Genomic DNA, 12,381 nt, shown 5'->3' on the forward strand with positions numbered 1-12,381 from the left:
GACAGGAAGTTTGTACAACTGGTTTTGTATACTGACAAGACATGTTTTAAAGTAAGCAACCAAAGGCCTCAGGTTGTGTCTTCCTGGTTGTGACACCTAAAAAAGTGTAAAGTTTATACTACCCCCTAGATTCTCAATTCAGTATACTCTTAGCAATGGCTAAGAAAAAGAAAAATAAAGCAAAAAGTTAAAAAAAAAAAAGTGGAAATTCTTTCTTACAGTATTTAACTTTGTAACTTTGTCACTATTTTTATATTAAATTTATTGGGGTGACAATGGTTAGTAAAGTTTCACAGTTTTCGGGTGTACAATTCTGTAACATATCATCTATATATTCCGTTATGTGTTCACCACCCGGAGTCAGTTCTCTTTCCGTCACCATATGTTTGATCCCTTTTACCCTCATCTACCACGCCCCTCCCTCCTTACCCTCTGGTAACCACTAAACTATTGTCTATGCTGAGTTTTTGTCTCTTTATTTGTTTGTCTTGTTCCTTTGTTGCTTTCAGTTTTATATCCCACATATCAGTGAAATCATACGGTTCTTTTTCTGTGTGATTTACTTCGCTTAGCATAATAATCCCAAGATCCATCCATGTTGTCGCAAATAGCACTGTTTCATCTTTTCTTACGGCAGAATAGTATTCCATAGTGTATATATACCACAACTTCTTCATCCAGTCATCTATCGAAGGGCACTTCGGTTGTTTGCATGTCTTGGTCACCGTAAATAAAGCCACAATGAACATTGGAACATATATATCAAACTAAAAAGCTTCTGCACAGCAAAAGAAACCATCGACAAAATAAAGAGGCATCTAACCGAATGGAAAAAGTTATTTGCAAACAACGCCTCTGATAAGGGGCTAATATCCAAAATATATAAGGAACTCAACAACAAAAAAGCAAACAATCCAATTAAAAAATGGGCAGAGGACCTGAATAGACATTTCTCCAAAGAGGTTATACAGATGGCCAATAGACATATGAAAAGATGCTCAACATCACTAATCATCAGAGAAATGCAAATAAAAACCACAATGAGATATCACTTCACACGGATTAGAATGGCCATCATCAACAAGACAAATAGTAATAAGTGGTGGAGAGGCTGGAATGAGCAATGCAGATTGGTGCAGCCGCTATGGAAGGCAGTGTGGATGTTCCTCAAAAAATGAAGAATAGAATTACCATATGACCCAGCAATCCCTCCCCTGGTTATAAACCCCAAAAATCTGAAAACATTTATCCTTAAAGATATATGTGCACTGATTTTCACTTTGTCATGTTTTATTACTGGGTTAGTGAAGATACTAGAACATTTCATTGTTCACTAAGCCTTGGAATTGTTTGCAAATCCTAGCCTTGTTTATTTCTAGTATTTAAAAAAATATGGTCTTTTATATAGGATGAGTTATCTATTTTATAAATACATATGAAATTATTTTCAAAGTTTCCCTCCAAAACACTCAGTATTTGTAAATGTTCATTTTCTTTAATTTAAGCATGAACTGGCATGTCATTCCCTATCTACCCTATTTTTGGTTGTAATTTTTATTATTGGGTTGTTTTAAAACTGTTACTGCCCCTTATGTAGAAGGCCCCCACTATTTGTTTATGCTAACGGTTTTAGTAAAGTAGATTTGACTTTGTAGTGTGTTTTCCCCTCTTGCATCTAAAATTGGTGATAAATTCAGTTTTGCTAGAAAATAATGGACTCCATTTTGAAGGTTTGGCGTAAGAGAAACTGCATAATTTTGTGTCTTCTTCCTGTCTGGTTTACTATAGCTTGCGTTTTGAATTAAAATTTATCTTTTATTATGGAATAATATCAAAGGATGTATTTCAGATTTGTTAGCTTTTAATTAAAGTTTATTTTTGCTATACTCATTCACACTTTGATTAGTATATAAGAGTATATTTCAGATGGAGTCCAAAATCAGTGATATTTTTAAAATTCCTGTGTATTTGCATATGTTAAAAAGAAACACAACAGCACTATTAAAAGCTCATTTAAATTAGAGTACCTAATTGCCTATATCTTTAGATTTAGGTTTCTGTTGATACAGGTGGTTTCACTGAGCTGGAGAATTACTATTTAAATTGTGATAAGGTTGATTTATAAATGAACTTTTGCCTTTGGGAATGTGGCCCAAATTGTTTTCCTGAAAGTTTCTTCCTAGTTAGCAAAAGGAAGACTAGAAGTTTGGTTTATTTATGGAAGGAGATATAGTGGAAGAAAAGTTATCCAGGCTTTGAACCCATTTCAACTTGTAATTTAATTACCAGGTCCATTTATCGCAATGAGTTAGTGCAAAATAAGTATGATTGGTAATGGACAAAAGAAATATAGGTATGTCTTGTAGACAAGGCATTAACAGAGATTCATAATCTGAATCCATTGAAATAAATGTCATAAATTGTTAACAGTGTCAAATAGGACAAAACGTAATTTTCTATTTTTTTAATTACTAAAATTAACAGAATATGGCACTGATTTCTGCAGTTACCATTTTTCTCCCTGAATGCTAGCCTTGATTTGTGTTCTTATTAACTTTGTCCTATAAATGACCTTGCAAGGAGAATGATTCTAGAGGCTAAGTGAAACAATGTCTATATTTTCTGAGGCTTCAGGCTAGGTTTTATTAATATAATGTCTTAAGATCTTTGAAGTTGTGACTTTACCAGGAAAATCATAATCTGCAAACCTTTATTCATAATGGGTATGACTTCCAGGGGGAACCGAATACCTGCTGTGCTAATTATTTCAATTATCAGCCTCCACTAAAACACGTAATGGATTTTCTCTGCTTCCACAGGTAAAAAGCATGACATTACGGAACTTAACTCTGATGCAGTGAACTTGATCTCCCATGCAACACAGGAGCGATTACGAGGCCTTCTAGAAAAACTGACAACAATTGCTCAGCATCGAATGACGACTTACAAGGTAAAGGAAATCATTAAAGAAGTAGAGACTCCTCTCTCCTCTTACTATGTTCAAGGTAGTTTTCTCAATATAGATTTATATTTTAGTATATTTTTAAAGAAAATAATTGAGAGACATATTTCAAGTTGGTAGAAAAATCAAAGTCTCATTCCTAATTTGCCTTATTTAGATACGCTTACATGACAAATAAAATAGAGCTTAAAATGGTATCCAAAGCTTCTGTGTCAGTGTAGATTGAAATATACATCTGTTCTGCCTGAGGCTTCTCCTAAAGCTTTTGATTGGGAAGCAGGCTATTTTAGAATGGAATATTGGATAGTTTTGTTCTCTTCAGTGATCTTTTCTGTTAGTGCTCTTGTCCCTTTTAGAAAGGTAAATGATTACATTGAGTGCTAATACTGGTGCTACTCATTATCGTTATTGGCTGCTTTTATAAAAAATTGAATGTAAGAATACCCTAGTGGTGTGAACCAAATCACTTGCCATTATCAAGATGAAAGCATTTGATTGATTTGAATTATGGTTTTGGTGGAGAGTGAATTTATTGGGTGATGAGGGATGCGATAACCTTTTCCCCTGATTTCGAAAAATGTTCATAGCTAGATTTTTACAACATAGTATGTCGGTAACCTTATGAGGTTTTTAGCTTGCAAGAATGGTCATTGTCATGATGTCCTAGCCACAGCGTAAAAGGAATCCAGGGCAGTATCAGCTACTATACCGCTGGTAAGTTCCCTGGAGGAATCACTCTATTTTCTCTCCTTTCTGCTTCATTTAGAACTTTGGAAGGGCCGTTTATAGTTGCTGAAGTCTTCACTTGTATAAATCTTTGTGAGAATTTGCTGGACTGACTTAAAAAAATGTGATCATCAGGAGAAAAGGTTGTAAAAAAGAAAAACAAAAAACCCAGTATCAGTTTTTCTTTGTGTGTGTTTCTAGAATTTGTCCATTCTGGGTTATCTAATTTGTTGGCATATAATTGTTCATAGTATTATAATCCTTTTTATTTCCTTCTGTAAAGTTAGTAGTAATGATCCCACTTTCATTTTTGATATTAGTTCCTTAAAGTATAAAGTAATTTACTGATTTGAGATCTTCCTTTTTAAATATGGGCATTTACTGCTATAAATTTCCCTCTGAGCACTGCTTTCACTGCATTCTATAAGTTTCGATACACTGTGTTTTTGTTTTCATTCATCTCTAAGTATTTTCAGTTACTCTTGAGATTTCTTTGATCCGTTGGTTGTTTGAGAGTATGTTGTTTAATTTCCACGTTTGTGAAATTTCCAGTTTTCCTTCTATTGTTGATTTCTAGCTTCATTTTATTGCCATCAGAGAAGAGTCTTTGTATGGTTCAATCATTTTAAGTTTATTGAGGCTTGTTTTGTGACCTTACAGTCTGTCTTGGAGAATGTTCTTTGTACACTTGGGAAGAATGTATTCTGCTGTTGCTGGGTGGAGTGTTCATATGTGTCTGTTATATCTAGTTGGTTTATAGTGTTAAGTTCTCTATTTTCTTACTGATCTTCTGTCTAGGTATTCTATCCAGTATCGAAAGTTGAATATTGAAGACTTCAGCTATTATTGTAGAACTATCTATTTCCCTTTTAAGTTCTGTCAAAACTAAAGTTTAGTTTGCTTCATATATTTGGGGGCTCTGTTGTCTGGTGTGTATATCTTCTTGTTACATCTTTTCGATGAATTGGCCTTTTTGTCAGTATATAATGGTCTTGTTTATCCTTTAATTGTTTTTGACTTACAATCTATCTTGCGTGATATTAATATAGTCACCTTTGATGTCTTTTGATTCTTTTTTGCATGGAATATCTTTCACCATTTTTTTCACTTCCAACCTATTTATGTGTGCTTTAATCTCTTGTAAACAGCAGATAGTTGGATCATGTTTTTTATTCTGCCCATCTCTACCTTTTGATTGGGGAGTTTAATCTATTTATCTTTAAAGTAATTACTGATAAGGAAGAACTGCTATTTCACTGTTTTCTGTATGCCGTATAGCTTTTTCTGTCCTTCGTTTCCTCTATTTCTGCCTTTTTTGTTTCATTTATTTGTTCTTGTATACTGTTTTGATTCTCTTCTCATTCACTTTTGTATATATTGTTTAGATGTTTTCTTAGTTGTCACCTAGGGATTACATTAACATGCTAAATTTGTAATAATTTAATTTGAATTGGTAACGGTTTACATTCAATTTGGGGATATGGAGGAATTAGCCTCCCCTTTTGTCTCTTTACTGTAATTTTTAAAAGAGTCTTATAATTTTTCAAACCTTGGTTCTCCCCAATTCCCTCCTCAATTACCATGATATTTCAGAGATACATTGCGCACTTTTGTTTAAGATGGGCAGTTTCTATACAAAATGTAGCATGTACTATTTAGTATAGAGTAGAATTTTTCCAGGTAGTGTTTACTATTCTGAGTGCTATCCAAAGCTCTATTGTGTACAACCTTCAGATGGAATTTCATCTGTTTGTATGTCAATTATATGTTCCAAGAATTTAGTTCCTCTATGCAAAATAGATAGTATCTACCTGGAACCTCCCTCAGTAGCTTAGCTTAACGCTAACACTTCCTTAACCTGTCTTAAACACTGCCTATCCTGATTGATTTTTCCCCTTCCTACCTTTCCCCACACTCATTCCTTAATACAGCTAATGTCACTGTCTGAATTTGTACATATAGAAATGCAACTATGTTATCATCCTTCTTTAAACAGAAATAATAATCATTTAATTATATTTGAATCTACTTCACAATTATACTTATTTTGTAGACTTTGACTGTAATAATCTTTGTATCACAGATTTAGCCCTGTCTTTGTATTTCAGTTCATCACTGATAGAATTTATTTTTATCTCTATACAGTGTGGGAAATACTGCTCCATGAATTTCACAAAAGCTAACTATGTTTAATAAAAGCAAAATCCCACCATCTTTTTCCATTTGATATTCATCTACTTTTTTTTTTCGGGGGAGCTATATATTAGCATTGAGTTTTATAATCGCTACTAAAGATATCCATCTACTTTTGATCATCTTTCACCTGGTTAGGTCTCTCATTAATCACAGTCCATAGCCTAAGATTTCAGTAAAGAAGTAGAAAGTGACACGTGAGGTACAAAGCTTTTGATCTTTCTGCCAGGTGTTTTCCCACCAAATATATATTATAGTCTTCTGCATGTCAGTGGCTATGGACAAGCTTCAGTGTTTTCCAGTTGAAAGAGGCTATAGTGCTTTCTTTACATGGGATTCACTTAATGTTGTTATCATTTAGTCTAGGTCCTTGTATTTTCATTGTTAAACCACCATCCTCTGGTGCATGAAGACTTCAGTTAGGCCAGCTGGGTAGACAGGAAGGAACATGATAAGGTTGGGATTACTGTTGTTTAAATAAGGTTGGGGACTCAGTAGGAAGGAATAGGTGAGGCACTCATTTGTTTAGTTTCTGGAAGAGCAAAGGAAGAATGCATTCATTAAGCCAGATGCGAGTTCGGAGAGAGAGAAAGAAGGAATCCTAGCATGGGAATGAGTTTAGGTTAAAGTTTAAAAAGTCTGTGCCCCTTTCTAATTTAGTGTTGTCTTTTTAAAATTAAATCCTGTCAGTAAGCTATCTGCAGTATATCTGAATACAAAAAATGGTAAAGATGAGATATTTAAGAAACCTCTGTTTATTATGTTTATACCTCTATGGTTGGCCTATTATGTAGTTCATATTCTATTCTGTATTATTTAACTTTAAAAGCATTTGAGAATTCTTTTTATATTACACATGAAGTAAAACAACTAGCACTAATACATCCTTGTTCATTATACTATGTAATACTCTTTTGATCTAGTTAAACAAACAATAAAAATTTAATTTAAAAAGAATCTCGGGCATATTGAAATCTCGGAGTCCCAGTTAATTGAATCAGCCATAAGCATGAGATAAAACAAAGATGGAAGTGGAATGGTACCCCTGATTTCCAAGCCAGGCACTGACTGTTGGACCGAATGTTTTAGAACATTCCAATTTTCAATTATACAGTTTCCCTTAGTCCCTCTACTTATAGCTGAGATGTCCGAATTACTGAGATGAGTAGATGGCAGGGTGTCTTAAATGATGATTGGGAAGACTGCCCACTACCACCCCTCCCCCCCACAAGCATACACACATATGTATATGAGAGGAGAGAGGTGGTTGTACCAGATAAAGAAAATGAAAAAATATTTAGATTGGAAAGCCATGTCTTATACTCTAGGAGATTAAATGGAACAATGTAAATTTTATCATTTTATGGAACAACTAAGACAAATAATGACACTTCTGTTATGGATGGGTCTCATTTATAAATTGTATACTTCATTTCTTTGTAGTTTTCTACCAAGTTCATAATTTAAGGGAATCCTCAAAACGGTTTAGGATGTTAATGTTTGCCATTAATCTTACGTTGTTATTTTGATAGAAGTTATATTCACTTGACAAGATAGATCGATCCAACAAGAGAAACAAGGATGATAACTTTCATATTTGGTATATTTTTCTGTGAGGTGATTTTTTTCTTGTTTTTTGTCTTTCTCAGGCCTAAGATTTAATTAACCATGTTAAGGTCTGCTCAGATGGACAGTAATTTAGCTCAAAAGATTTAGATTATAGGTAAATGCTACACTCTCATGCGTTCAACTTCCTATTGTTAGGATCTGCTTGGCTTAATCCCCTCTACCCCCAATGATGCTTACTGGGAAAGCTCTTTGAAATTTAAATGCTTAATCACCTCTCAAATTTTAAGGATGATTAAAGTTCTTTTTTTCTTAAGTTTCTGTAACAGCAATAAAAATATTACCTCTTGAAAATTTAGCTCCCTGTGTACGTTGGTGCTGTTGCCTTGAGCTGATTTATAGCAATACCTACTGCAGAATGTGTTGCTTGGGATCATCATAAGGCTTTCTTTTCTTTTTTTTCCAGACAAGTGAAAATTACATCCTGTCTAGTGATACCAGGTCACAGCTCAAATTTCTTGAAAAGCTGGATCAATTGGAGAAGCAAAGAAAGGATTTAGAAGAAAGAGAAATGTTACTTAAGGCAGCCAAGGTAAGGTCCTACCTGATTTATGAGTGAGCATGACCTTGCAAGGAGGTCAGAATTGGCTTTATCATTGGTTGACTGTCTTTAGATTTCTCTGAAGGATTCCTTAAAATTACTAATAAAATCTCTCACTGGGATGGTATGGTACAGTGGCTTTCAGTTAATTTAGTTTAATGAGACATAATCTTTTTTCTCCTCATTCTCAGTGTCTGTGTGCCTAGTAGCATCGTACTTACCACCCTCTCAAGTAAAAATCCTTTGTAAAATTTTCAGTGTTTTTAGGGATATGATTTGATAAGTGCCAAGTCGTAGTTGAGAGAGGAAAATTTGGAGAATGGACAGGCAGGGTATGGGTAAATATAAGAGTAATTAGGATTATATGGACAAAATATAGGATGCCAGAAGTGAGTTAGAGAGAGAGTAAAAGAGAGAACAGGTGAGGATATTGGTATTTATTTCCTTTCTCCCTTATTTAAACATTTTCCTGGACTCTTAGTGGCTGATGGAGTGAAAGCTAAGTCTATTACAGTTTGTATTTTTGTTGCTCCACATTTCTTTGTAGGCCTGGGGACTTTGCACATAGTCGTAAAGGTTGGGCACTAGTCTTATTTTGTGTTCTAAACACCTTAGTTTTAATTTCTAGTGTTTTTTGGCAGCCTCCCCTTTTAGAGTATTTGTTCCTAATCATAAACCAATCACTTTTTAGAAACTTTGTTTTGAAATTGTATCCTAGCTAACAGAAAAATAGCCAGAACTATACAAAGAACTCTCATCTTCTTTTCCTGGATTCCTCATTTTTAACATTTTACTGCATTTGCTTCTACTCCACCCTTTCTACACACACATACACACGCACACACAATCATTCTTTCATTCTCCTGTCTTTCAATTCAGAGATATTTTTTTGTATTCATAAGGTTGTACAACTATCTCTAGTTAGTTTTTTTCTGAACCTTTTGAAAGCAATCTTCAAATCATGTTCCATTACTCCTAAACATTCTAGTTTGTATTTACGAAAGAAAGGACATTCTGTGGTATAACCCTACAAGTCAAGACGTGAACAATGTAACACTACCATCTAATCCACAGACCCCATTCAAATTTCATCAGTTGTCTCAGTTCTGTCTCTTTTTCCTTCATGGTCCATTTTCTCATTCAGGATATATGTTATATATAGTTGCCATCTCTTTTCAGACTCCTGCAGATTTTCTCAGTCTTTTTCTTTCATGTCTTTGACAGGTTTCAAGATCTGTAGGGTGACTCAATCTTGATTCAACTCATATTTCCTCATGACTTATCTTAGATCATACATTCTTGGCAGGAACAGATAGAAATGATGCTACATTGTTCTCAGCTGATCATATCAAAAGACAGTGTGGGTACCTACCAATTCTCTCCATTTTAAGTTTGCATTTTCCCCTTTGTAATCAATGAATTTTTCACAGGAAGGCATTCTAAGGTAAACCAATATATCTCATTCTTCTTCACACCTCTATATATCAACTTGAGTATCCATAGATGATATCTGCCTGAATCAGCCACCTCTATGATGGTTGTCAAATGGTGGTTCTTTATTGTCGTCATCGCTCTACATTTATTAGCCCTCTACTATGTGGGAGAGCTTTCCTTTTTCTCTCATTCATTCATGCATGCATGCATTCTGTATATCAGTATGGGCTTATGGATTTTTATTTGATCCAACAGATTGTAATCCATTGTTATTTGTTTTGATACTCGAATTGCTCCTGATTGGGAGAACCTTTCAGCAGGTACTTCTGTTCATTATTCATGTCTGTATCATTCAGTGAGCATGTCTTTACCTCTGGCACAAGATATTCCCGGCCCAGCTTTTACTCTTCCTTCCCAGGCCTGGAAGCAGCCATTTCTGCAAGAAACCCTGTATCTTTTTAATTGAGGATGATATCCACAAACCAAGATTAGAGCATACAGTGTGTTCATTGCTAACGGGGCCGTCTCAATGGACAAATCTAGGAAATATATGTATGGTATGTATATGTGTATACATGTGTATATATCTACAGACATACATCTGTATTTCTTTGTGTGTATATATTATCAAACCATGAGTTTATATGGATACCTCCAACTACAGTCAATATCTTAGGTTCTTTCTGGCCTTAACCTTTCCATGTTTATAAATACTTTCTCTGTAGTCAGAAACTTGGCTCTCACTATCCTTGATATATTTACTTATGTTCTCAATTTACTTATTTGATCATTGTCACTAACCTCCCAAACAGCCGTGCTGCTTGACTCCTCTGTCTGCTATTACTATGACCTCTGCCCTCTACATTTTGGAATTCTGGAGTCATACAGCTAACTGCCTAGTTGAAATGTCCATTCTGTTGGCCAATAGGCACCTCAAATTTAATGTGTCCAAAAGAACTCCTGATTTTCCTCCCACTCAAAATACCTTGACTAGGGGCCGGCCTGGTGGCTCAGGCGGTTAGAGCTCCATGCTCCTAACTCCTAAGGCTGCCGGTTCAATTCCCACATGGGCCAGTGGGCTCTCAACCACAAGGTTGCCAGTTCAATTCCTCGAGTCCCTCAAGGAATGGTGGGCTGCGCCCCCTGCAACTAAGATTGAACACGGCACCTTGAGCTGAGCTGCCACTGAGCTCCCAGATGGCTCACTTGGTTGGATCGCATCCTCTCAACCACAAGGTTGCCAGTTCGATTGCTCGACTCCCGCAAGGGATGCTGGGCTGTGCCTCCTGCAACTAATAACTGCAACTGGACTGGGAGCTGAGCTGCGGCCTCCACAACTAAGACTGAAAGGACAACAACTTGAAGCTGAACAGCATTCTCCACAACTAAGATTGAAAGGACAATAACAACTTGAGTTGGAAAAAAGTCCTGGAAGTGCACACTGTTCCCCAATAAAGTCCTGTTCCCCTTCCCCAATAAAATCTTTAAAAAAAAAAAAATATGTTGACTTGAACTGGGTGAATTAAAACCTAGGATTCCTCTTTAACTCCTTTTTCTCTCCTCAGTCAAGTTTTCTTTATAGTCTTTCCAAAATGTATCCATCTTCTCTTCATCACTATTGTCACTGCTCTAGTCTAAGTTATCTTTCACGTGGACTTTTATATAATGTCTTCTAACTGATCCCCTTTTTCTTCTACAACCATTTTTCATCCTATCTTCAGAATAATGTTTTCATAAAAAGTCGTGTATGTCTCTGTTGCTTAAAAGCCTGCAGTAGCTTCCCTTTGCATTAAAGTAAAACCCAAACTTATTTTTTTAAGGCCTTAGGTGACCTGGCACCCCTTCACTCTCTGAGCTCGCCTCATATCACTCCCTTCTTCACTCGCTCTGCTCCAGTCCCACTGACTTTTCTTTGTGCCAACTTGTGCCTCCCACCCTTTTCAGATATTAGACAACTAATTAGGCATCTAAAACTGAACATTGAGTTCCCTTCCCCCAAATCTGCTCTGGTCTTCATCCACTCAGAAGGTTGGAATTATCCTCCCAGCTGCTTAGGACAGAATTCTAGGAGTCATCCTTGATTCTTCTCTTTACTTCATATCCTACATTCAATCCATCAGTTAACCTGGTTGGCTCTCCCTCTAACATATTTTGAATCTAATCAGTTATCTTATGGCCAATGACACTTGTTCAAGATGCCCTCTTCTTTTTCCCAGTCTTGTATTCACACAGTTGTTCTTGAACAGTGTCCTCCTAATTGCTCTGTGTGCCTGTGCCTCCCGTCTCGGATCCCTACATGTACCCTCCACATAGCAGCCAGACTGGCCTTTCGAAAGTGTCATGTCAGTGGCATCTCACTCCCGTGCTCCAGACCCTCGGGTGGCTTGTTCTTACAACTAGAATTGAACCCCAACTCCTTATCATGGCCTACAAGGCAAGACGTGTTTAACCTTGTCTCCTTCAACTCTTCTCTATGCTCTAACCACACAGGCCTTTTTTCTTTCAAGTATGCCAAGCTTGTTTCCATTTTAAGTTTTGGCAATTACTGTGCCTTCTGCTTGGAGTGCTCTTCCCTCAGATCTTTGCATGGCTGCCTCCTTCTTGACATTCAGATCTCTACTGAAATGTCACTGCTCACAGATGTCTTTCCTCCCGTGCTAGCTGAAGAAATGCCTCCCACTCTTTTCTTCCTATCACATTGTCCTATTTTATTTTCTTTATATCTCTTATCACTTTCAGTAATTGTTTTTTTTTCATTTTTTCCCATCATAAATGTTTTACATATTATGTGTTTAATTTTTATAAAATTGTTTTATTTTTCTTTTCTTAAAATGTAAGTTACTTGAAAACAGGGGCTTTGTCTTGTTATTTTGTTTGTGTATGTCCAAGGCCTAGAACA

The 12,381-nt window shown here is 35.9% G+C and overlaps 1 protein-coding gene across 5 annotated transcripts in view; it reads left to right on the forward strand.

The window, feature by feature from the left end:
• TAF4B (TATA-box binding protein associated factor 4b) overlaps nt 1–12,381 on the forward strand; it is a 108,745-nt gene that overhangs the window by 57,340 nt on the left and 39,024 nt on the right. For 4 of the 5 annotated variants that reach the window (XM_033135580.1, XM_033135579.1, XM_033135581.1 and 1 more), the window contains 2 exons: nt 2,820–2,950; nt 7,914–8,039. In XM_033135580.1, the coding sequence (XP_032991471.1) occupies nt 2,820–2,950; nt 7,914–8,039 (257 nt within the window). Of the gene's footprint in view, nt 1–2,819; nt 2,951–7,913; nt 8,040–9,900; nt 10,040–12,381 lie in introns of all 5 variants that reach the window. The other variant, XR_004425712.1, reaches the window with a different exon arrangement.

The sequence above is a fragment of the Rhinolophus ferrumequinum genome, chromosome 19 (assembly GCF_004115265.2).
Source record: "Rhinolophus ferrumequinum isolate MPI-CBG mRhiFer1 chromosome 19, mRhiFer1_v1.p, whole genome shotgun sequence".
In the NCBI taxonomy this organism is placed as follows: Eukaryota; Metazoa; Chordata; class Mammalia; order Chiroptera; family Rhinolophidae; genus Rhinolophus; species Rhinolophus ferrumequinum.